Consider the following 25,608-nt stretch of genomic DNA (forward strand, 5'->3'; position numbering starts at 1 on the left):
ACACAGCTGGGTGCTTCCCCCAGGCCTGGCTCAGAGCAGGGTGGCTGCTAACAGTGGTGCACACGGGGTGGCCCTGAGGGGTGAGTGCTGTGCAGGGCTCTGCCGGTAGCGGGGTCTGACAGGCGGCAATGACTCATGACTGAGTAGATCTCCCCTCGAATGCTGTCTAAGCGCTGAAACAGTCTGCAACCCGTCACCCCGTACCTGTCCGCAGTGGTGTGCACCAGTGCACAGGTGTGGGGACAGGTGTGCTCCTGCGGCTGTGTTTCCTCTGCACAGGTGTGGGAGGCCTGTGCAGGAGCTGAGTCAGCAAGGCAGGTGCTGGTGCTGACCTGCATCTCAACTGGGCGCCCTGAGGCAGAACCCCCGGGCCATACATCCTCATCCATGAAGGAGGTGGGACCCAGCCCTCTCGAGGTGAGGAGTCTGTGCAGATCCTGGTGTGTGTCTGCCCCTCAAGACCCCACATGCGTCTCCAGCCACCTCAGTCCTGCAGACCCACTGAGGATGGAGGGCGGATCCTAAACACAGAATCGCTGGCTCCTGGGAACTCCCTTCACAGCCACCTCAGTCCTGCAGACCCACTGAGGATGGAGGGCGAATCCTAAACACAGAATCGCTGGCTCCTGGGAACTCCCTTCACAGCCACCTCAGTCCTGCAGACCCACTGAGGATGGAGGGCGGATCCTAAACACAGAATCGCTGGCTCCTGGGAACTCCCTTCACAGCCACCTCAGTCCTGCAGACCCACTGAGGATGGAGGGCGGATCCTAAACACAGAATCGCTGGCTCCTGGGAACTCCCTTCACAGCCACCTCAGTCCTGCAGACCCACTGAGGATGGAGGGCGAATCCTAAACACAGAATCGCTGGCTCCTGGGAACTCCCTTCACAGCCACCTCAGTCCTGCAGACCCACTGAGGATGGAGGGCAGATCCTGTACACAGAATCGCTGGCTCCTGGGAACTCCCTTCACAGCCACCTCAGTCCTGCAGACCCACTGAGGATGGAGGGTGAATCCTAAACACAGAATCGCTGGCTCCTGGGAACTCCCTTCACAGCCACCTCAGTCCTGCAGACCCACTGAGGATGGAGGGCGGATCCTAAACACAGAATCGCTGGCTCCTGGGAACTCCCTTCACAGCCACCTCAGTCCTGCAGACCCACTGAGGATGGAGGGCAGATCCTGTACACAGAATCGCTGGCTCCTGGGAACTCCCTTCACAGCCACCTCAGTCCTGCAGACCCACTGAGGATGGAGGGCAGATCCTGTACACAGAATCGCTGGCTCCTGGGAACTCCCTTCATTTCTGGAGCTGTCAGCGGTGTAAGGACGAGTGCATCCTTCAGAGCCCAGACACTGGCACACACAAAAGCCTGGCAAGAAGCAACACAGGCAGAAAAGGCCTCTGCGGAGGGCGGGCAGTGGCCTGGGTAAAAGGTGAGCCACAGCCTGCAGCCATGTCCCAGCTCTACTCTGCACTCACATCTAGGGAAGGGGCTCTGGCACCAGGCGGGCAGGCAGCAGTCAACTGGCAGAGGCCACGGACGTGAGAGCCTGGCTCAGGCCTGAAATCTCGGCACTTGGGAGATTGAGGCAGGAGGACTGCTTGAGCCCAGGAGTTCGAGACCAGCCTAGGCAAGAGATCAAGACCCTGTCTCTAAAATAAATAAATAAAACCAAAACGAGACAAACAACAACAAAACGGAAGGGTGTGACGGGTTCTCACGGGCCTCTCTAGGAGCATGGGCACAGACCTTCACCATTCTGGGGGCCAAGTGAAAAGGCGCAACTGCCACAGGGGATGGAATGCAGCACAGAATGAGCAGCCCACCCTGGAGACACCAGCCTATGGGAGCCCCAAAGCCCACAGAAGCCTAGCCCACAGGGAGCTCCACAGCCCACACGTAGCCCTACAGCCCATGGGGAGCCCAGTACATGAGAGCACTGCAGTCCACAAGAGTCATACTGAAATAGGACTTTACCCACTGACCAGCAGCCTCCACGCGGTGCAGACCTGGGGTCAAGTGTCAGAGTGGCCTTGGTCACATTATGGGTCAGCATTGGGTGCGAGGCCACCTGCCCAAGGACGCTGATTCCGTAGCTGGGGGCTGCATCTGCTCCACAGGTCTCATGCTGGATCCTTTCTGAGCCTTCCTGGGAGGAGGATGGAGGCCAGATTGCGGTTGCAAAGACAATGGCGGGAAAGCAGCTCAGGGTAGAAGTCGTATGGAAAGGCAGCTCAGGCACAGCCCACAGGGCCCACGGTCAACTGGGGAGGTTTGCAAGGACCACATGGCCGAGGGCACCAAGAGCTGCTTCCTGCCCAACCCACCCACAGTGTCCTGCAGAGTCTGTGGGGATAAACGGAAGCATAACACAAAATGCCCACAGGCGGTTATTAGATGCTTGCAGTGTGGTGATCACAAGGCCACGAGCCACACAGTGGCACATGACACAGGCAAACACACTTACTTGAACCCTATTTTGTCAAGGTAATTAGTAATTTATACTAGGAGGAGGAAGGGGCACCCCAAGTCCAACCCTCAAACACTGACAGTGCCATCAGAAACCTGCATCCCGACCCACGGGAACAGCACAGCCAGCAGACATAACCCGCCCTGCAGAGGCAGCTTACCCAAGTCGAAGGCCCTTCCTAGGCCCAGCAGGCTAGAGTCCTCTGCCGAGGCAGCACTGCCGCAGGAACAGTTCCTGAGAGCCCAGAACGCTTGGATGAACGAAGGCAAGGAAGCAGCTGTGTAAAAATCAGCTCTACTGGAGCACCACCGCTCAACCGCACGCGCAGAACGAGTCCTACTTGTGAGTTCTGATGAGAACCACATCATTGCCCCAGCCCCACACAGGCACCCACTCCCAGGGAAACTATCTCAGCCCCTGAGGACGCCACTGTATACCAGGAAACCATCTTCCCAATCCACGGCAGTAAGCCCTGTGTACCAGGAAACCATCCCCTCAGCGCTGGCGGGCATCCTCATGTACCAGGAAATCGTCACCTCAGCCTACCCGAGTGCCCCTGTGTCCCAGGAAACCACCGCCTCGACCACACGCAGGCGCCGCGTCCCCCGGGAAACCACCGCCTCGGCCCCGCACAGGCGCCCCGCACCCCGGGAAACCACCGCCTCGGTCCCGCGCAGGCGCCCCGCACCCCGGGAAACCACCGCCTCGGCCCCGCGCAGGCGCCCCGCACCCCGGGAAACCACCGCCTCGGCCACACACAGGCGCCGCGTACCCCGGGAAACCACCGCCTCGGCCCTGCGCAGGCACCCTGTACCCCAGGAAACCACCACCTCGGCCACGCGCAGGCGCCCCACACCCCGGGAAACCATCGCCTCGTGACCCAGGAAACCATTGCCTTTGCCCCTGCGGGCGCTCAGTGTCCCAGAAAACCAGGGAAACCATCGCCTCGGCCCCTGCGGGCTCTGTGTCCCGGGAAACCATCGCCTCGGCCCACGTTGTCAACCCCGACCCCCAAGCTTCCCTGTGCCCCTTGGAAATCCACCTGTCACTCAGTCAGCCTGCCTTTTCTGGAGTTCTGGCTAAACGCTGTCTCACCGGGAGCTTGTGCCCTCTGCTCTGCTCTGGCTTTCTTCATTCAGCAATGGACAGAGATGCACCCCTGCCTCCATGGTTATCAGTGGCTCGCCCTTTTCTGCAGTGTGCCATGCCAGAAGGCACCACGGTGTTCTTCTCCAACTGCTTGGCAGTGTGACCTGCAGTTAAGGCAGCGCTTCCCAGCGGGCCAAGCTGACCCCGAGGCCAACAGCCAGCCACGGCCAGCGCCCTCCCCACCCCTCACCCCGCAGCAGCAGCAGCAAAATCGGAGACACAAACCTGGTCCAGAAAGCCCAGACCAGGGCTCAACCTGCTGCTCATGGGGACCGACTGCTGAGGACGGGAAGTCTGCATCATGTGTCCATCCCACGTGGCTGCCGGCTCCAGCCAGGGAAGAAGACAGGAGGGCTACTCCCCAACAAGGGACCTTGTTCTGTGAGCTCCGCTTTCCAATACCGCGAAGCCTTCAGAAACGCCGAGAAATGACCACAACAGACCGGCTCTCGGAGAAGGAGGGCCACTGGTTCCCCACCTCACATTAATTTTCAGATGAATGTGACAAAGGCACAGCGCACAAAATGCAAGATGCTGACACAGTGAGGGACCTCTCATTCATGCTGACCACAGAAAAGGCCCACACTGGTTCACGCCGGCCATGGAGAGGTCTTGCTTCTGTTTTAGCAATAGTGATGACTGGCCCTCATTCACGCCGATGCTGTCACTGATATAACAACCCACCTCTGCACCCAAAGGTCACAACGCTTCTAAAAATGTCGTCAAGGGCCTGGCATGGTGGCTCATGCCTATAATCCCAGCACTATGGGAGGCCAAGGTGGGCGGGTCACAAGGTCAAAAGATTCAGACCATCCTGGCCAACATGGCAAAACCCCATCTCTACTAAAAATACAAAAAATTAGGTGGGCATGGTAGCACAAGCCTATAGTTCCAGCTACTTGGCAGGCTGAGGCAGGAGAATCGCTTGAACCTGGGAGGCAGAGGCTGCAGGGAGCCGAGATCATACTACCACACTACAGCCTGGGTGACAGAGCAAGACTGCATCTTACAACAAAAAGAAATGTGATCAAGGGCTGGGCACGGTGGCTCACACCTGTAATCCCAGCACTTTGGGAGGCGGAGGCGGGTGGATCATGAGGTCAAGAGATCGAGACCATCCTGGTCAACAAGGTGAAACCCCGTCTCTACTAAAAATACAAAAAAAAAACTTTGGGAGGCTGAGGCAGGTGGATCACAAGGTCAAGAGATCAAGACCATCCTGGTCAACATGGTGAAACCCCGTCTCTACTAAAAATACAAAAAATTAGCTGGGCTTGGTGGCGCGTGCCTGTAATCCCAGCTACTCGGGAGGCTGAGGCAGGAGAATTGTCTGAACCCAGGAGGTGGAGGTTGCGGGTGAGCCGAGATCGTGCCATTGCACTCCAGCCTGGGTAACAAGAGCGAAACTCTGTCTCAAAAAAAAAAAAAAAAAAAAAAAAAGTGATCAAAAGCAAGCTGCCATCAGCTATAAAAATCTGTTTTACTTCCTCCATGGAAAATCAGGGATGTGGCCTCTGCCAGAAGGGTCAGCCAAGACTGCCAGCACCCACATCAGGTCCCAACATGCCCCACCTACAACACATCTGTTGTGTGTTCTGCGTGGGTGGCAGATACTTGGTGTCACTTCAGGGGCAGGAACAGATGATGGGTTGACCCCGCCCCCACCAACTCACACTGAATGAGCAGGTGAGTTCTCGGTCACTCGGGATGGCAGACAGGAAAGGGCAAGAGAATGAGGCACCAGGCACCAGGCAGGAGCTTCCGGCTCAGCCCTGTCAGCTGTGCCTAGGAGGCTGCGCTGTGGTTCCACTCTGCAGCCAGCCTTGTGTTTATTTTATAACAGCACTGGCGCGCCCCACACACCCACTGCGAACTGCACACACAAAGGCCCTCTACGGTCAAAATCAGTGAGGGTAGGGAGGGCATGTGTTTCTGCACACCGTCTGCACGCAGGGCAGTCAGGAAAGCCCTGGCAGCTACCCACACCCGCTGTCCTGGGAGACCAACAGCTCGGAACTGTGGCCAAATGTTCCTCACCACCACCTGCCGGCTACTGACCATGGGCAGCCTGGCAATTCCTAGCTCACAAGGAAGAAATGACAGTGGCCACTTCTTTAGAAGGTTTCTGAGCATCTTAGCAAACAGTGCTTGGGTGAGGCCAGGCACACGACGCAGAAAGCGTTTCAGAGCCCAGCAACCAAGGCACATTAGTTGGGGGACTGGGTGGGAAATGCCACACTTAAACCCACAATTCCAAGTAACTGCCTGTGAGAGTCTAAACAAATGCTTGTCATCCTAGCACTTCAGGAGGCTAAGGCAGGAGAATGCCTTAAGGCCAGGAGTTCGAGATCCACTTGAGTAAGAAAGCAAAACCTTGTCTCTACAACAAAAGTCTCAAGCCAAGGGCCAGGCAGGGTGGCTCAGCGTATAACCCCAGCATTTTGGGAGACTGAGTCCTGGAGTTCAAGACCAGGCTGGACAACAAGGTGAGAACTCATCCCCACAAAGTATTTGAAAATTAAGCCAGGTGTGGTGTGTGCACCTGTGGTCCCAGCTACTCAGGAGGGTGAGGCAGGAGGATCACCTGAGCCCAGGAAGTTAAGAAGGCAGTGAGCCACGATCATGCCACTGACTTCAGCCTGGGTGACAGAGCAAGACCCTGTCGCTAAAAAAAAAAAAAATTATAGCCGGGCACGGTGGCTCACACCTGTAATCCCAGCACTTTGGGAGGCCAAGGCGGGTGGATCATGAGGTCAAGAGATCGAGACCATCCTGGTCAACATGGTGAAACCCCGTTTCTACTAAAAATACAAAAAATTAGCTGGGCACGGTGGCGCGTGCCGGTAATCCCAGCTCCTCGGGAGGCTGAGGCAGGAGAATTGCCTGAACCCAGGAGGCGGAGGTTGCGGTGAGCCGAGATCGCGCCATTGCACTCCAGCCTGGGTAACAAGAGCGAAACTCCATCTCAAAAAAAAAAACAAACATGATAAATACTTAACCAAATTCAAGGCTCTAATGTCAGAACAACATATTCACAGGAACCCAAACACTCGTGATTTTGAAAGGCACCTGGCAACAGGAGCTACAGACAGGAGAGGGGGAACAGGAGAGTCTGGCCAGGCACCCCGACCTCTCTGTACAACCCCCAGGTGCTACCACCCTGCTCACACCAGTAACGATTTAAAACGTTAGTGGGCCGGGTGCAGCAACTCACGCCTGTAATTACAGCACTTTGGGAGGCCAAGGAGGGAGGGTCACAAGGTCAGGAGTTTGAGACTAGCCTGCCCAACATGGTGAAACCCGTTCTTTACTAAAAATACAAAAATCAGCCAGGTGTGGTGGTGGGTGTCTGTCACCCTAGCTACTCAGGAGGCTGAGGCAGGGGAATTGCTTGAACCCAAGAGGGGGAGGTTGCAGTGAACCGAGATTGTGCCACTGCACTTCAGCCTAGGTGACAGAGCAACACTCTCAAAAAGAAAAAAAAAAAGGATAGGGAAAAACATACAGAGTGGGTAACATGAATTAGGATCCCATTTTTTGAGGAAAAAAATGCTAAGAAAAATCTAGAGGGATCTAGACAGAATAGCAGTATCTCTGCGCAGTAAGTAGAATATCAGCCCATGTTTTGTTCTGTGTTTTCTAATTTCCTGCACCAAACATCTTTTGTCTTTTCTTTTTTGAGACAGGGTCTTTCTCTGTCACCCAGGCTGGAGAGCTGTGGCGCAATCACGGCTCACTGCAGCCTCAACCTTCCGGCCTCAGGTGACCCTCCCACCTCAGCTTCCTAAGTGCCTAGGACCACAGGTGTGTACCACTACGCCCAGCTAATTTTTCTTTTTTTTTTTTGGTAGAGATGGGGCCTCCCTATGTTGCCCAGGCTGGTCTCGAATTCCTGGGCTCAAGCAATCCACCCAGCTCGGCCTCCCAAAGTGCTGGGATTACAGATACGATGGTGCCTACTATCAGACGTCTTTATGTAACTTTGACGACAATCTGTCTTTGCATGTTATCTCCATGGACGCAGTGACTGAAAACTGGGCAACTGTACATGAAGAACACTCTGAAAATTACAAAGCACCAAAGAGCTCACTGATTAAACCCACTAGTGCTCAAACAAGATCAGTCACAAAACCAAAGCCCTCTTTCCTCGGCTCACGTAAACACCGTGCATTTAAATCGGCTGGGTGCAGCTCACTGCGAGTTCTGAAACGTCGCAAAAGTCTCTTCGGAGCCTGGAATTACACAAATGGCTTCACATCACAGTTTTAGGTTCATGAGGATCTGATGAGAAACATCTGATGTGATGAAGAGTGGTAACGTTGAAAAGGTAGAACAAAAAAAAGCTTTATTCTTTCCTCCCTAGGAGACGCCAGCCCCTCACTCCAGCCTTAACCCCTGGAGCAGAACCCTCCAGGAATTTATCAGTTCCAAAGAAGAGCCAATTACCCTTCACAGGCTAAGATAATGTGACAAACATTTAGAGGAGGCAACTCCCAGCAAATTGCCGGCAATTTAGAGTCGTTTACAAGATACAATCTGCCCTGCGCTCCAGGGTCTTTACCCGGCCCTTGGCCCTGGCAGGCATCAGGCACAGCCTGGCACACTGCAGGGTGGCAAGTCTCACGTCACCTCAGGGCCTCCTTGGCAGAACCCTGAATCCATCGCTCACTCAAAACCAGGCTGCAGGCTTACAGCTATGGTCCCTGAACCCTGCACAGAATTCACCTGAAGGAGACCAGCTTTCAGTGCTGAAGCTACAAGACGAAAATGACCACTTTTGAAAGCCATGGCTTATTAAAAATGGAAATGCCTGACACTTAGGAATCTAGTTAAGGTAAAAGTTCTATACATGAAGCACTCTGAGTTGTTCCCTTTATTACACTGGCAGTGATCCTGGAGCCCTTCGCTGGGCATCCTGACACTCACAAAAGCTGTGTCTAGTTTCCTTGACTCTGAGTGTACAGCAGGAAGAAGCCCGTCTGGAAAGAAACACCCTGAGGCGCAAACAGAAAATCTTTATTTTTATGAGATATTTGATTTTTTTTTTTTTTTTTTTTTTGTTTCTTTTAAAAGGAGTTTCACTTCACCAAGTGAACCAAGCGTGACTGACTCACGAGAATCTCCCAGATGTTCCTGGAAGCATACAGAAGGACGGCGGAAGCGGACGCGTAGGAACAAAGCCAGAACACAACGGCCGGACTGCCTTGGTTTGCAAACCTTTTTGCTCATGGAGATGCTTTATCTTCATGGTCTCTCCAACATCCACGCGCAGCACACAGGCTTTACATTCCAAAGCTAATGGAATCTCCAAGAGACAGTGCAAGCCTGACCCTGCACGAGGGGCCAGTGCCTCTACTTACGTCATCCTCGGATCACACAGGCGCACCTAGGCCAGTGGTCTGACCCCCAGCCTCACTGAGCCCCTGCTCAAAAGCACTGTTTCCCAGCCTGCAGGTTCGAGGGCCTGACTCTGACTAGAGCAGATGGAAGTTACTTATCTCCCAAGTCCTCAGTTTCCACACATATGGCATGGTGCTCCCGAACCTCGCTAGGGGCTTGCAGATGGCCTGATGCCTGAGACAGGCAGTGCGTCCACAGGTCGGTGGCCTCCAGCAGCGACGACAGTCCCTGAGAGCTCTCTGTTCACGGCTCCAGCAAGAACCAAGGACAGTTTTGAGAATTCGCAACCACAAGTAAAGCACATTGAACTTTCAGAAACAGGGTCTCAAGCCTGCAGCCAGGCAGGGCGGCTCACGCTTACAATCCCAATGGATTGAGTGGCCAAGGCAGGAGAACTGCTTGAGGCCAGGGGTTCAGGATCAGCCTAGGCAAAGCAAGTATGCAATCTCTACAAAAAGATTAAAATAAAAAAACTGGCCAGGGCCAGGTGCGGTGGCTCATGCCTGTAATGGCTCACCCAGATCACCTGAGGTCAGGAATTCCAGACCAGCCTGGCCAACATGGTGAAAAGCCCCATCTCTAGTTGAGGCTGAGGTGAGCAGTGGTCACACCACTGTACTCCAGCCTAGGTGACAGAAATATTAAATAATAAAATAAATAAAAATTTTAAGAAACAGGCTAGGTGCAGTGGCTCACACCTATAATCCTAGCACTTTGGGAAGCTGAGGCAGGCAGATGACCTGAGGTGAGGAGTTTGACACCAGCCTGGTCAACATGGCGAAATCCCATCTCTACTAAAAATACAAAAAGGGCGTGGGGGCAGGGGCCTGTAATCCCAGGGAATCGCCTGAACCCAGGCAGCAGAGGCTGCAGCGAGCTGAGACTGCGTCGCTGCACTCTAGCTTGGCAACGGAGCAAGACTTCGCCTAAAAAAAAAAAAAAGGAGGGAGGGATCTGTATCTCCATCAATCCTGTTCAGTGAAAAGCTGCATTTGGCCACAGTAGAGATCGTCCTTTCTGCTCGCACACAGCTTTTCTTGGACAGTTGCGTGCCATTTTCCTTTTGTCTCCTTCTGCTCTCCAAAACACCTTCACTGCCAGGAACTGAATCAATTTTCCTCTCTAAGATGAACAGAGTCCTCAAGAAGATCCTATAAGAAAATCAAGGCCAGGTGCAGTGGCTCACACCTGTAATCCCAGCACTGTGGGAGGTCAAGGAGGGTGGATCGCTGGAGCCCAGGAGCTTCAGACCAGCCTGGACAACACAGGGAAACCCCGTCTCTTTAAAAAATATAGAAATTAGCCGGGTGTGATGGTTTGCACCTGTGGTCTCAGCTACTCAGGAGGCTGAGGCAGGAGAATCAGCAGTAAGCTGAGATTGCACCACTGTACTCCAGCCTGGCAACAGAGCAAGACTCCATCTCAAAAAAAAGAAAGGTTCCCGACTTAGCAACAGCAGGTACAGGGAGAGAGGAAGGTGGATTAGGACTGGAATAAGAAATGAGACTGAAGTCTGCACACTAAACCGGCAAGTCCCAGACTCTCACTCAGTTCAAACAGCCAGGACCACCAGAACGAGACTGTGGTATCCTCCGGGGGGAAACAAATCACCCAGAGAAAAGACCTACAGACAATGACATCCGGGGGTCCGCAAGCAACAAAGCCGGCTGGCAGCCCGAACACTCCAAGTGCAGTCACACGCTGCCCAACAACAGGGCTGCATTCTGAGAAACACGTCACAAGGCGGCTTCATCCGTGTGCGAACATCATGGAGTGACTCACACACCCGGGCCGTGCGGCAGAGCCTGCGGGTCCTGGGCACCACCCATGCGGCATGTGACTGTGCTGAATACCGGAGGCCACTGCAACACAATGGTAAGCACTCATGCATCTAAACACTGCTAAACACAAAAACGTACAGCAAAAACTCAGCATAAGAAATAAAAGAGAGCGGGCGTGGTGGCTCGCACCTATAAAGGATCGCCTGAGCCTGGGACATCTAGGGCAGTGAGCCACGACTGTGGCACTGCATTCCTGCCTGGGTGACACAGCGAGACCCTGTCTCCAGAAAACTAAAACAAACAAGCAGAAATTGAAAAAACCTTTTTCGATGTTGATGTCGAAAAAAATGATTTTTCTTTTGAGTGTATATTCAGAAAGCAAGGGCAGGAAAAAATGTTTTGAAAAGATATGATGGCCAGGTGAGGTGGCTCACACCTGTAATCCCAGCACTTCGGGAGACCAACATGGATGGATCACAAGGTAGAAATCCCAGACCAGCCTGACCAACATGGAGAAACCCCACCTCTACTAAAAACACAAAAATTAGTGGAGTGTGGTGGCATGTGCCTGCAATCCCAGCTACTCTGAAGGCTGAGGCAGGAGAATTCCTTGAACCAGGACTGGGAGGCAGAGGTTGCAGTGAGCCAAGATCATGCCATTGCACTCCAGCCTGAGCTACACTCCGACTCAAAAAAAAAGAAAGAAATTACAATTAACATCTTAAAATCTCTAGAAAGATTTTTAAATGTTGATCTAGACAAAAAATGTTGATCTATTCTGAGTGTATATTCAGAATGCAAGGGCAGGAAAAAATGCATTGAAAAGACCCATGAAAACTCAAAAAGAAATGCAAAACTTGGATCACTCTGGATGGTCCAAAATCTAAGATCTCAAGTTTTAAAACGAGAAACAGTGAAGATGAAAGAGAAGAAATTATCAAAGAAAACGTTTCTGGTGAGATGCCACGGCTCACACCTGAAATCTCTACTCAGAGGGCAAGGCAGGAGGACTGCTCAAGGCCAGGAGTTCAGGGAGACCTTGTCTCTAATGAAAATTGTAAAAAATTAGCAGGGTGGGCTGGGCACAACAGCTCACTCCTATAATCCCAGCACTTTGGGAGGCCGAGGCACATGGATCACCTGAGGTCTGGAGTTCGAGACCAGCCTGACCAACATGGAGAAATCCCATCTCTACTAAAAATACAAAATTAGCCAGGTATGGTGGTGCATGCCTGTAGCTACTTGGGACTCTGTCTCCAAAAAAAAATAGAGAGAGAGAGAGAAAAGAAATTAAATAGGACATGTTGTTGGTAAAAAAGAAAAAAAAAATTACAGCCAGGCATGAAAGTACATGCCTTCTAATCCCAGCACTTTGGGAGGCCACTTGAACCCGGGAGGCAGAGGTTGCAGTGAGCCGAGATCACGACACTACACTCCAGCCTGGGCAACGAGAGCCAAACTCTGTCTCAAAAAGAAAGAACATTAGTGGGGTGTGCTGGTGCCTGTAGTCCCAGCTACTCTGGAGGCTGAGGCAGGAGGATCGCTCAACACTTTTTTCCAGACCTGCCTCAGTAAGAAAAAAAAAAAAGGGGGGGTGGGGGGAGAAATAGCATTTTTTAAAGTCCAGAATTAAAGAACAAGTTTCTTTGGCACAAGATAAGAGAAAAGCCCCAAGCAAAACACAACATTATGAATTAACACTGTTGATAAAGAAAACATCCAAAAACTGTGTGGAGAGAGGGAAAAGCCCATCCACACACTACGAAGAGAACGGAGAGTTCTTTCCAGTGCAGCTCAGAAAACAGAAGGCGATGCTGTGCTGCCTCCAAATTCGGGGGAGGTGCCGCCCAGCCTAAATCCCAAAGCCAGCTCTTCTCTCCTTCAGATTCTTTTGGCATGAACACGTAACACCAGTACCATGGACACCCAGAACACAGCACCCAGCACCACAGCACACCAATAACGCAGCACCCAGCACCACAGCACATCAGTAACACAGCACCCAGTACCACAGAATACCAGTACCACAGCACCCAGTACCACAGCACACCAATAACACAGCAAGCACCCAGTACCACAGCACATCAATAACACAGCAAGCACCCAGTACCACAGCACACCAATAACACAGCAAGCACCCAGTACCACAGCACACCAATAACACAGCACCCAGTACCACAGAATACCAGTAACACAGCACCCAGTACCACAGCACACCAATAACACAGCAAGCACCCAGTACCACAGCACATCAATAACACAGCAAGCACCCAGTACCACAGCACACCAATAACACAGCAAGCACCCAATACCACAGCACACCAATAACACAGCACCCAGTACCACAGAATACCAGTAACACAGCACCCATTACCACAGCACATCAATAACACAGCACCCAGTACCACAGAATACCAATAACGCAGCACCCAGTACAACAGCACATCAGTAACACAGCACCCAGTACCACAGAATACCAATAACGCAGCACCCAGCACCACAGCACATCAATAACACAGCAAGCACCCAGTACCACAGCACATCAATAACACAGCAAGCACCCAGCACCACAGCACATCAATAACACAGCACCCAGTACCACAGAATACCAATAACGCAGCACCCAGTGCCACAGCACATCAATAACACAGCAAGCACCCAGTACCACAGCACATCAGTAACACAGCACCCAGTACCACAGAATACCAATAACGCAGCACCCAGCATACCAATAACACAGCATGAGGTACCAAAGCATGCCAATAACATAGCACCCAGTACCATAGTATGCCAATAACACAGCACCCAGTACCACAGCACATCAACAACACAGCAAGCACCCAGTACCACAGCACATCAATAACACAGCACCCAGTACCACAGCACATCAATAACACAGCAAGCACCCAGTACCACAGCACAGCAGTAACACAGCACCCAGTACCACAGCATACCAATAACATAGCATGCAGTACTATGGCATCTAATAACACAGCACCCAGCACCACAGCACCAGGTACCATAGCATGCCAAAAACACAGTACCCAGTACAACAGCATGCCAGTAACACAGCATACAATACCATGGCACCCAGTAACACAGCACCCAGTACCACAGCATGCCAGTAACACCCAGTACAACATCACACCAATAACACAGCACCCCATACCGTGGCATACAATACATACTGGGCACACAATACATACACACAACTGGGACATACAATATGTACTATGGCATACAATATACATAGCATTCAGTACTACAGCACCCAGTACCACAGCATGGCAATAACATAGCACCCAGTACCACAGCATGCAGTATCACAGCACCCCAGTAACAGAGCACCCGGTACCATGGCACACCAATAACACAGCATCCAGTATGACAGCATACCAGTAACACAGCACCCAGTACCACAGTACCAGGTACCATAGCATACCAATAGCATAGCACCCAGTACCACGGCACCCAATACCACAGAACCTAGTATCACACCACCCAGTACCACAGCATGCCAATACACAGCACCCAGGACCACAGCATACCAATAACATAGCACCCAGTACCATGGCATACAAATAACAGCACCCACTACAACAGCATGCTGATAACACAGCACCCAGCGCCATAGCACGCCAATAACACAATATCCAGTACTATGGTGAACCAATAACAGCACCCAGTACCACAGCACTTCAATAACACGGCACCGAATATCATGGCACACCAATAACACAGCACCCAGTACCACTGCATGCCAATCAATAACACAGCACCCAGTAACATGGCACCCAATAACACAACACCCAGTACCACGGCACCCAATAACAGCACACCAGTACCACTGCACCCAGTTACAGAGCATGCCAGTAGCACACACACCAGCTCCACAGGACCTAGTGCCACAGGATGCCTAAAGAGTAGCTGTTTCAAGCAGAGTGGGAACGTGGAAGACTTCAGGAGACATGTCTTCCAGAGAAAAAATACTTTTCTCCAACAGGTTTACATATTCACAGGCACTGAGAAATAAATGTGTGCTGTTGACCAGGTATGATGGCGCACCCCTGCAGTCCCAGCTACCGGGTATGATGGCGTACCCCTGTGGTCCCAGCTACCAGGAAGGCTCAAGCAGAATCGCTTGAACCCAGGAAACAGAGTTTTCGGTGAGCCAAGATTGTGCCATTGCACTCCAGCCTGGACAACAAGAGCAAAACTCCGACACACACCGACCGACACACACACACACACAGACACACACACACAACAGCCGAGTGCAGTGGCGGGTGCCTACGTGTATCTTTTTTAAATGAAAAATGTGCTTTTGGGTCAGGTGCGGTGGCTCACACCTATAATCCCAGCACTTTGGGAAGCCAAGGCGGGCGGGTCACAAGGTCAAGAGATTGAGACCATCCTGGCCAACATGGTGAAACCCCGTCTCTACTAAAAATACAAAAGAATTAGCTGGGTGTGGTGGCGCACGCCTGTAGTCCCAGCTACTCGGGAGGCTGAGGCAGAAGAATCACTTGAAGCCAAGTGGTGAAGGTTGCACTGAGCTGAGATCCCACCACTGCATTCCAGCATGGCGACAGAGAGAGACTCCATCTCAAAAAAAGAAAAAGAGCTGCATGTAATTCAGACCTTCTGGTAAAGCTATTATTCTTTTCATAATACACTTCCTAATAAGCATTTGGAAAACACGGAAGAGAAAGAAGAAAATTAAAAGCCCACATATCGAACTGCACAGAAAAAAATGCCTATGTAACCAAGCAGTCGTGCCAGTGGGCATTCAAGCCATTCTATTTGCCGGCTGTAGCACAAGCAGCGCTCCTTAGGGTTATTTTAAACACTTGTTTAGGAGCAGACACTGACCCCATAGACTACAGATGAGCTGGTAAAGACCCAAAGTGGGTTAAAACCACGAAAAAGCACGGGAGGAAACTGAACCTCAAACGAGGCAGGATGGTGAGTGCCACGAGCGGGGCCAGGAGCACGCTGCACACTGCAGCTCACAGCAAGGACAGCGCCTGCCCGGCACCCCGCCCGTGGCTGAGCCAAGAGCTGAGCCCACTTGCTAGGGGACGCCTCGACGGGTCACGAAAGAAGCCTGTGGTCCAAGGTTGCAATCCACACAGTCAGCGTCCAACTCCAGACGGGGCCCAGGGTCCTTGCTGGGGGAGAAGGGGCATGGAGCCTGGGCCCTATGTGCACTCAGCTTGGCATGTGGCCTCTGGGGGCTCCCTGGCACCATTGCAACATCAGGGAGCTGTGTGTGTTTTAAGACACGTGACCAGTCTCCATCCCTAAGGGAGTGGAAAAACCAAATACTTTCTGGGGTTAATGGGTTCTGAGAGGACGCTGAGTGGCTCACAAAATGGGCGTTTTCACAGATGTGACAGAAGGGAAACTGAGGCAAAGCTGCTTCCCTCCACACACACAAGTAGGCAGTGGAGGGGCCCAAGAAAGAGCCAACAGGCGGCCCTCCCTCCCTGACAGCAGCCACCATGGTCCAGCCTGGCCCCTACCTCTGTAACTGCAGGGCACACTGCTACAAATGACGCCCGCATTTTACAAGGATAAGCGGAACCAGGAGTTGTGAATCAAATTCCAATCTGTGACAATGACAGATGCAAAATGTGAGATCGGGCTGGGCTGCCAGGCAGCAGTCATGCATACAGCTTAGTTCCAAGAAGGGCCACACGGGCCCACAATGGCATGTGCCCCAGGCCCTCCCCGAAACAGCTGCAGCAGGTCAGCACCAGCACCAAGGCCACGGAGAGTCTCATCGGCACGTCTTCCAATAGCTGCCTGCAAGTGCTTCCCTTTCACAACCCACCCACACAGCCCGGGACGGAGGTCAGCCAAGGCAAAGGGGCCTCTCGGTTCCAGAATCCTTCACCCTAACAGGCAACTGCAGACACTTCTGTGGACTCCGCTGAAATCTGTCAGAGACTGTGGAGCTTCACATGGCTAAGGAAGAGAAAAAAGAGGTTTGGAGTCCTTGCCACTGACAGTTGCATAAAAATACAGGATGGGCCAGGCGTGGAGGCTCACACCTGTAATCCCAGCACTTTGGGAGGCAGAGACGGGCAGATCACTTGAGGTCAGGGGTTCGAGACCAGCCTGGCCAACATGGCAAAACCCAGTCTCTACTAAAAAATACAAAAATTAGCCAGGTGTGGTGGCGCATGCGCCTGTAACACCAGCTACTCAGTAGGCTGAGATGGGAGAATCGCTTGAACCTGGGAGGCAGAGGTTGCAGTGAGCTGAGATCACACCACTGCACTGCAGCCTGGGCAACAAGAGTGAAACTCCATCACAAAAAAAAAAAAAAAAAAAAAAAAAAAAGCAGGACACAGTTGGTGCTGTGGTGACAGAGTCCAGCAGAGCAGGTTTGTGTCCTTAGGAGGCTGAGTTTCGCTGCTGGTGCGGTAGGAAGTCCCTGCGTGCTGGAAGGGAGGGCATCTACCACAGAGCCTCCGGAGCTGCAGGAGAACAGACGGAGGCAAAGACCCAGAGCGGAGACTCCTGCAGGAAGTGGGAGTGCAAGTATGAGGAGGTGGAGGATGCCAGGCCTGGCAGGTGTTGAGGCCACCTCTGAGAGAAGAAGAATACAAAGGAGCAGGTTTGAGGGAGGGTGCCTCACTTTAAGGAAAGACAATTACTAAAATCAGACTGTGCTCTTCACGACTCTATCTCTGCAACCATTTGTTGCAGAAGAGCATGCTAAGAGGTGTATGGACACAGGGCTGAGGCCTCCGAGGCGCTCACAAGCCGCCACAATGTCTGCCACTTACCAGGTCCGTACTCCACTGCCCCCACTTCACAGATGAGACAGAGGGGCTCCACGGCCAGTTGGCTGGCAGAGGATAACCCCCAGCCACGGGCCAGTGGAACAGTCGCCAGGCCGGGTTCCTAGGCTCAGCCAGGAGCTCAACATGCTCAGAGCACAACACAGTTTAGGTGGAAAACATGGTTCTTCTGTCCAATGTTCTTGGACATCCACAAAGAAATTTATTTTTGGGCGGGGCACGGTGGCTCATGCCTGCAACCCCTGCACTTTGGGAGGCTGAGGCGGGCGGATCACTTGAGGTCAGGAGTTCAAAACCAGCCTGGCCAACAGAGTGAAACCCTGTCTCTACTAAAAATACAAAAAAAATTAGCCAGGCCTGGTGGCAGGCGCCTGTAGTCCCAACTACTGGGGAGGCTGAGGCAAGAAAACTGCTTGAACCCAGGAGGCAGAGGCTGCAGTGAGCTGAGATGGCGCCACTGCACTTCAGCCTGGGCGACAGAGCAAGACTCTGTCTTAAAAAACATTCTAGGTCGGGCACGGTGGCTCAAGCCTGTAATCCCAGCACTTTGGGAGGCCAAGGCGGGTGGATCACGAGGTCAAGAGATCAAGACCAACCTGGTCAACATGGTGAAACCCCGTCTCTACTAAAAATACAAAAAATTAGCTGGGCATGGTGGTGCACGCCTGTAATCCCAGCTACTTGGGAGGCTGAGGCAGAAGAACTGCCTGAACCCAGGAGGCGGAGGTTGCGGTGAGCTGAGATCGCGCCAGTGCACTCCAGCCTGGGTAACAAGAGTGAAACTCCATCTCAAAAAAAAAAAAAACATTCTATTCAGATCTGCTCAAATAGTGAAAGTGAACACCCCAAAGGAGACTAGAAAGCCCCGACCCAGGCAAGGGGAGCCGGGCAAGGGTTGGTGCGGCTCACAAGCTCCTATGCCCTCTGTGCACCACGGCAGAGGCCCCCTAACAAGACAAGCCTGAGGGTGACCCCAGCCGGAGCCACCCCCTCTGTGTGGGAAGCAGAGTTCACCCTCTCCACACAGCCCTTCAGCACCCGGCACCTTCACCAGCACCACCGCCTCAAGTCCAAGTGACACAGAAGCCCGAGATCAGTCTCTCACAGAAAACTGTACTCATTTTGAGTGCTTTCTCTCTCTCTGTCTAGAATATTTTATACATTTTTTTAAATTGCATTTTAGGTGTTGGGGTACATGTGAAGAACATGCAAGACTGCTGCCTAGGTACACACGTGGCAGTGTGATTTGCTGCCTTCCTCCCCATCACCTAATCTGGCATTTCTCCCATGCTCTCTCCCCAACTCCCCACCCCCGGCTGTCCCTCCCCTAGTTCCCCCCGACAGACCTCAGTGTGTGGTGCTCCCCTCCCTGCGTCCATGTGTCCTCACTGTTCAGCACCCGCCTGTGAGTGAGAACGTGCAGTGTGTGATTTTCTGTTCCTGTGTAAAACACGGAAGCTTCACGGATTTGTGTGTCATCCTTGCGCAGGGGCCATGCTGACCTCCTCTGTGTCGTTCCAATTTTTGGTATATGTGCTGCCAAAGCAAGCTCTCTCTCTCTCTTTTTTTTTTTTTTTTAAACAATTTCTTCTCTTAACCTTTCAGGCCATTACCAGAAACAGTCAATAAACTAACGGGCAGGTCAGACGGTTCCTCAGGCACCCCTGTGCGAACCTGAACAGCAGGGGCTGACCACCCACCGTGAAAAGGACCCACTGGTCCCTTGAGCAGCTGAGCTCTACGAACCAGGAGCCCAAGAGAAGCCACCGTGTTGCTCCTGCTGTGGACACATCTGTTGTCCCCTATCTGGCCACAGCCACACTGACCAGCCCTACCCATAACAAGTGCCTCACTGGGCTGACCTGGGAAGATACAAGAAAATCCCTAGGAAGACCCTGTCCCCAGTAAGCTGCCCAGCCATCGAGGAAGGTCAGGGCAGTCAACAGAAGGCTCCAGCGGTGAGGGGCTGCACGCCTGACCAAGCACACCTGGTAGGGGCGTGCAAGGCCAGGCCTGAAGGCCACCTGGTGGGCCAAGCCACCCTGAAGGGGAGAGGAGCCTGAGCCCGCCAGCCAGGTAGTGCAGGCCCTAGGCCCCCTGCCTGCCCACTCAGTGAACAGCAAAACCTGCCTGACAGTTCATACTGGTGAAATGACCCGGCCAGTTCTGTTCAAGGTTCCACTGACAATGAAAACCAAGACCCAAGGTGCAGAAAATGTTCCCACAGAGGCAGAACTGGGGAGCCAGGGAGGAGCCCCATGGAACCCTGGCCCAGGAGCTCAAAATGACAGTGGGTGAGTGGGACAAATGCAGACAAGGGCCAGGAATGGAGCTCTTTCCCAGGCTGAGACAGACCTCAGCAAAACATCTCACTTTCCTCAAACCAAGTATATGAAACCAGCACGCAGCTCACACACGGACCAACAGGAACCCGCACCCAGGCCCGCACAACTGGAAGCCTGTGCCTCACGGCAGGAAAGGAGTGACGGCAGCAAAGGCACAGCAAAGGAGGCCCCAGGACAGAGGGCCAGCGTCCAAGGCCCAGCCCTCCTGTGCTGGACAGAGGGCCAGCGTCCAAGGCCCAGCCCTCCCGTGCTGGACAGAGCCCTTCTGACCGTTCCTCCGCGCAGATTCCACCCTGGGACAGTTAAGCTGCTCTCCACGGAAAACGCATCCGCTAACACGCCAGGCCTGAGCTCCAGGTCCTCTTTTGTAGCAGTGCTCACCAGCTGCCCGTCAGTACCCACTCTCCTCTGCCCTTTGTGTTACCCCCAGCCTTCCTTTGGAGGACTACCCCTAGCTCCCCACCGGGGAGTAGCCATCTGCCTGGCTGGAGCACCCCGCTTTCCTTCAGGAATGGCCCTCCTGCACAGCCCCCACCCACGCCGTCTGACTGTGCTGGGACGGACAGGACACAGCGGCACAGGGTGCCGGTCCTCAGAGCGACGGCAGGCCTGTCCTTCAGAGGGGCAGGAAGCATCTGTAAACAAGGGAACCCAGGGCCCAAGGTCACTGCAGCAGCCACCTCCAACACAAAGCCCACGAAGCTGGCCACTAGGCAAGCAAAGTCAGCCTGGCGCAAAGCAAAGGTGCTAGCCCCTCACCAAGGTGCACCCGAGGCTCTGCCTCAACAGCTGCCTTCAGGCTTGAGCCCAGGTGGGTGGGTTTCCACTGCTTCCGACCAACCTACTGCACCCTCACCCCACACCTCACAGGACAGACAGAAGGTCCAAGCGTGAGGAACACACACACACACACTAGACTACACGCCCTGTCTGTGCTGAGAACCAGCCATCCAGCGTCAGACATCTTCACACCACAAAGCTGCACCACGGCCACCTCCCACAGAGGATCCCACTGCAGACAGGACTCTGCAGCCCCACAGCAGGCAAGTGAGGACCCAAACTGTGTAGACACAGCTACACAGAATTTGATGAGAAGCCAATGTATTCCATTAATTTCATAACAAACATTGCTTGCTACAAATACAGCAAATCCAGGACACACGGTGAAGCTACTGCTCACGAACCTGGAGCCCAAGACCAGCCACCGTGTTGCTCCTGCTGAACAGCAGAAATCAGAACTGAGCCCAGCCCTCAACTTTAGTCCCATCTTAAAAGTAACCAGTTGGGGCCAGGCGCAGTGGCTCACGTCTGTAATTCCAACTACCAGGGAGGCTGAGGCAGGTGGATCTCCTGAGGTCCAAGACCAGACTGGTTTGACACCAATCCGGCCAACGTGGTAAAACCCTGCACTACTAAAAATACAAAACATTAGCCAGCCGTGGTGGCGCACGCCTGTGATCCCCGCTACTCAGTGACTGAGGCAGGAGAATAGCCTGAACCCAGGAGGCGGAGGCTGCAGTGAGCTGAGATCCTGCCACTGCACTATAGTTTGGTCGACAGAGCAAGACTCCATGCCAACAAACAAACAAAATAACCAGCCGGGTGCAGTGGCTCACACCTGTAATCCCAGCACTTTGGGATACTAAGACAGGCAGATCACTTGAGCCCAAGAACTCGAGACTAGCCTGGCCAAGATTGCAAAACCCCATCTCTACTAAAAATACAAAAATTAGCCAGGCGTGGTGACAGGCACCCATAATCTCAGCTACCTGGTAGGCTGAAGCAGGAGAATCACTTAAACCCAGGAGGAAGAGGCTGCAGTGAGTCGTGACTGCACCACTGCACTTGAGCCTGGGTGAGGAGTAAGACTCCACCTCCTAAAATGCTTGCTTAAGAGCACTTGGCTGGCCACTGCACAGTGGCTCACGCCTGTAATCCCAGCACTTTGGGAGGCCAAGGCGGACAGATCACAAGGTCAGGAGTTGGAAACCATCCTGGCCGACATGGTGAAACCCCATCTCTACTAAAAACACAAAAATCAGCCTGGCGTGGTGGCACGTGCCTGTAATCCCAGCTACTTGGGAGGGTGAGGCAGGAGAATCGCTTGAAACCGGACAGCGGAGGTTTCGGTGAGCCAAGATCACACCACTGCACTCCAGCCCGAGCTAAAGAACAAAACTTCATCTCACACACACAAAAAAAGAATAAAACAGCACCTGGCTAAAGACAATGAACAAAAGGAAAAAAAAAACATTAACCTAGACACTCCATCTTTTTTTATTTTTTTTGGGATGGAGTTTTGCTCCCGTTGCCCAGGCGGGAGTGCAATGGCACAGTCTCGGCTCACCCCAACCTCTGCCTCCTGGGTTCAAGCGATTCTCCTGCCTCGGCCTCCCAAGTAGTTGGGATTACAGGCGTACATCACCACATCCAACTAATTCTGTATTTTTGTAGATATGGGGCTTCTCTATACTGCCAGGCTGGTCTAGAACTCCAGACCTCAGGTGATCCGCTCACCTCGGCCTCCCAAAGTGCTGGGATTACAGGTGTGAGCCACCGCGACCGGCTGACAGTTCATCTTAAATCCTATCACTCAGAAATGTTTAATCCTGCGTTTAGGAGCAAGGAGCCGATTTCTGTGTCACAGTAGGCTTGAAAAACTGATTCGAGTCACAGGAGAGTCCCAGCACATGGGGATGTGTTCTCGGAGTCTTGATTAAATCAGCAGGGGTCATGTGGATTCCAGGCTTTCAAAGTTACCCAGGCCAGAGCCTCCGGTGACCAGCTCCACAGAGAGTGGGAAACACATGCGCTCTGCTCACAAGCATAGCAGATGCCAGCCCGAAAGCCAAACACACCTCCAGGAACCACACAGGGATCACAGCGAATGAAGACGGAAGAGAAGGGTCCACGGCTGAGCACCACTCTGCTCCCTCCCCAGCGGCACACACACCCCCAGACGCCTGCGAGGATTGCCTCAGGGCCCAGGCTGCAAGGACTACACCACAGCACCAACAGACTGTCTTGGTAAGAAAAAAAGCCCAATCTCGGAATGCCCACCATAGCCACAGGAAGTTTTCAAAGCACTCTGGCCACTCCCCACACCTAAATTTCCTCCCCACTATTTCTCAGCCTCCAGGAAGAAGCTTAGATCATTATAAAAGCAATAATTCGGCCAGGCGAGGTGGCTCACGCCTGTAATCCTAACACTTTGGGAGGCCGAGGCGGGCGGATCACCTGAGGACGGGAGTTTGAGACCTGCCTGACCAACATGGAGAAACTTAGTGTCTACCAAAAATACAAAATTAGCCAGGCATGGTGGCAGGTGCCCATAATCCCAGCTACTCGGGAGACTGAGGCAGGAGAGTCGCTTGAACCTGGGAGGTGGAGGCTGCAGCGAGCGCAGACTGCGCCATCGCACTCCAGCCTGGGTGACAAGAGTGAAACTCCGTCTCAAAAAAAAAAAAAAAAAAAAGCAATAATCCAAGTCTCCAAGTGTCGACGCCCTGGAACATCCATTCCTCCCTTTATTAAGCCCAAAGGATCGTGTCTACCAGATAGATCCACCACCTATTTGAGAGAGTACAGATTTTACCACTGAAGGGTGAAGTTCAAATGTCAGTGTGACTTGTAAGAATTCTGATGTTCCTCATGACTCACAAAGTCATATACTTTAGTCTGTTCTCAGTAAGAGTATTCTCAACATTACAAATATTAAAAAGTATCTAATGACAAAAGCAAAATTATCATGAATAAGAAACAAACCAAAATCCAACCGCAACGGCAGCAGGACATCCAGCGTGGGTTAAAGCCCCGTCATCAGCACCTTTCCCTGGCTTGTTCTCCAGCTCCTGGAGGCGAGCACAGAAAGCAGACGCCTGGCGTCGGACTCACCTGAACTCTCTGCCTTCGCTGTACCGTCGACTGGAGGAGGCCCTCGGGGCAGCTGTCTCCAGGAGCAGCTTCTGAGGGAGTCTTCCAGGAGGAGCAGTGTCTCTGCCATCATCCTCGTCCACGTCCTGGTCACATTTCCATTCCTCATCTTCATTCAAAGTCGGCAGGTATCCAGATATGCCCTTCCCCGTCCCTGACCCAGAGCTCTGGTCGCTACAGACCTTCGGGCTCTCCGAGCCTGTCCTCGTATATTCCAAATAAATATCAGACTTAAGGAAGGAGGGGTAGGTGTTTTCCTCCATGGTGGTCTGGATTTCTGTCTGGGCCTGGTCAAACATGGCAGGATCGATCAGCTGCTTCATGATGCAGCCCTTTATGAAGCTCTTGGTGGCCGGCTTGGTCTGCCGGGACACGATGCCATTGTTATCAAGAATGTACTTTCGGTAGATGGCTCTGGCCAGCTTCAGCCTCTTCTCCTCGTTCGAGTCACAGGGCTCCAGCTTCCTGAAGCCAGTGCAGGCAAACCAGAAGTCCAGCAAGTCAGCACAGCCCTCCTGCTTCAGGAAAGTCCTGAACAGGCTTATCCCATCTTGATCATCCAGCAGGGAGTGCAGTGACTCAGCCCACTTCAAGTACGGTGGGGTGGGGGAGGCACTGCCCTCAGGCTCATACCCCAGGTCCAGATCCGAGCGCCTCGGAGTGGCGGTCGAAGTCTCACCTTTAATGCCAACACCTTTCCCGGAGCAGAAACTGTAGTTGGCAGGCCTCAGGTCTGTGGACACCAGTTCTCCCTCCTCACCAGGCACTGGGGGTCGGGGAGCATCTTCGGTGAAACTTGCTCCAAGGTCCAAGGGGAAACCCTGCTCCTGGACATTCATTTTGGGACTCTGTGCGTCAATGCACAACGAGCGCTGCACCCTAATACATCAGTACTTAACAGCTCCAAAGTCAATCAATCTGTCCTGTTGAAACCATTAAGAGGACAAGGATTAGGAAAGGTGGCTCCATGAAACACGGCCAGAGCTTTTCTCAAGACAAGACTCGTGATGACGCCCTCCCACTCCAACGCAAAGCAAGGAACTCTGTTGAAATGTTCAGTCAAGGTGTATTTTGGCTACAGGCATTGTTTACATTAAAGCAATTTCTGGAAACGTTTACAACTACTGGAATCCCTCTCACGCTAAGAAGGGAATGCCCTGGACACGGGAATACCACGCCTCACACATGTCCCTGCACACATGACACAGAGGCCGGCAGCCTGAGCGCCTCCCCACTCAGCTGCAGAGCTGAGAGCGGGGAAGGAAGGAAAGCTGCCTCTAGTCCTAACTATGTGCACAAACTTGAGTGAGGGCCAGACCCTCACAAGCAGGAGGGAGACAACTTCTCCACCAGCCTTGGCAACACTCAGAAAGGAAGGCTCGCTACAGCGCCGAAGGCAGGCGGGCGTCTTCTGAGCCCATGCCCTCCGGCCCGCCTGCCGCGTCACTTCACACATGGCACACCTCGCAACATGTGAGCGCACACGCCTCAGAGCAGTCAGTCATGGGTCACCTCCAGCACCATCGACCAAGGGATCAAGGACACCACCCACACCCACAGAGGCGCTCTGACACCATCACTGGAGACAATCTTGAAGGGCGCTGTCAGAAACCTGCAGTTGCCTCTTAAAAGCCTCTCTCATGGGGAAAGTGTCCTTCAGATAGCAAACAGTCATTGGGTACTTTAGGAAACAGGGAAGGCACAGAATAA

The 25,608-nt window shown here is 52.9% G+C and overlaps 1 protein-coding gene and 1 non-coding gene across 13 annotated transcripts in view; both read right to left on the reverse strand.

Annotated features, from left to right (window-relative positions):
- AXIN1 (axin 1) overlaps window positions 1-25,608 on the reverse strand; it is a 77,560-nt gene that overhangs the window by 36,024 nt on the left and 15,928 nt on the right. For 9 of the 12 annotated variants that reach the window (XR_008475275.2, XM_078344139.1, XM_078344137.1 and 6 more), the window contains one exon: window positions 23,860-24,821. The exons of 2 other annotated variants lie outside the window; for them this stretch is intronic. Coding sequence is in view for 8 of the 10 variants with exons in the window: in XM_078344139.1 (XP_078200265.1) it covers window positions 23,860-24,737 (878 nt within the window). In the remaining 2 variants the exon portion in view is untranslated. Of the gene's footprint in view, window positions 1-23,859; window positions 24,822-25,608 lie in introns of those variants that run through there. One more of the 12 variants, XR_013524468.1, reaches the window with a different exon arrangement.
- Window positions 19,065-19,168, reverse strand: LOC118146516 (U6 spliceosomal RNA). The gene has a single exon (XR_004732376.1). It is a non-coding gene; the product is annotated as a U6 spliceosomal RNA (small nuclear RNA).

This window comes from Callithrix jacchus, chromosome 12, assembly GCF_049354715.1.
Source record: "Callithrix jacchus isolate 240 chromosome 12, calJac240_pri, whole genome shotgun sequence".
Lineage (NCBI taxonomy): Eukaryota > Metazoa > Chordata > Mammalia > Primates > Cebidae > Callithrix > Callithrix jacchus.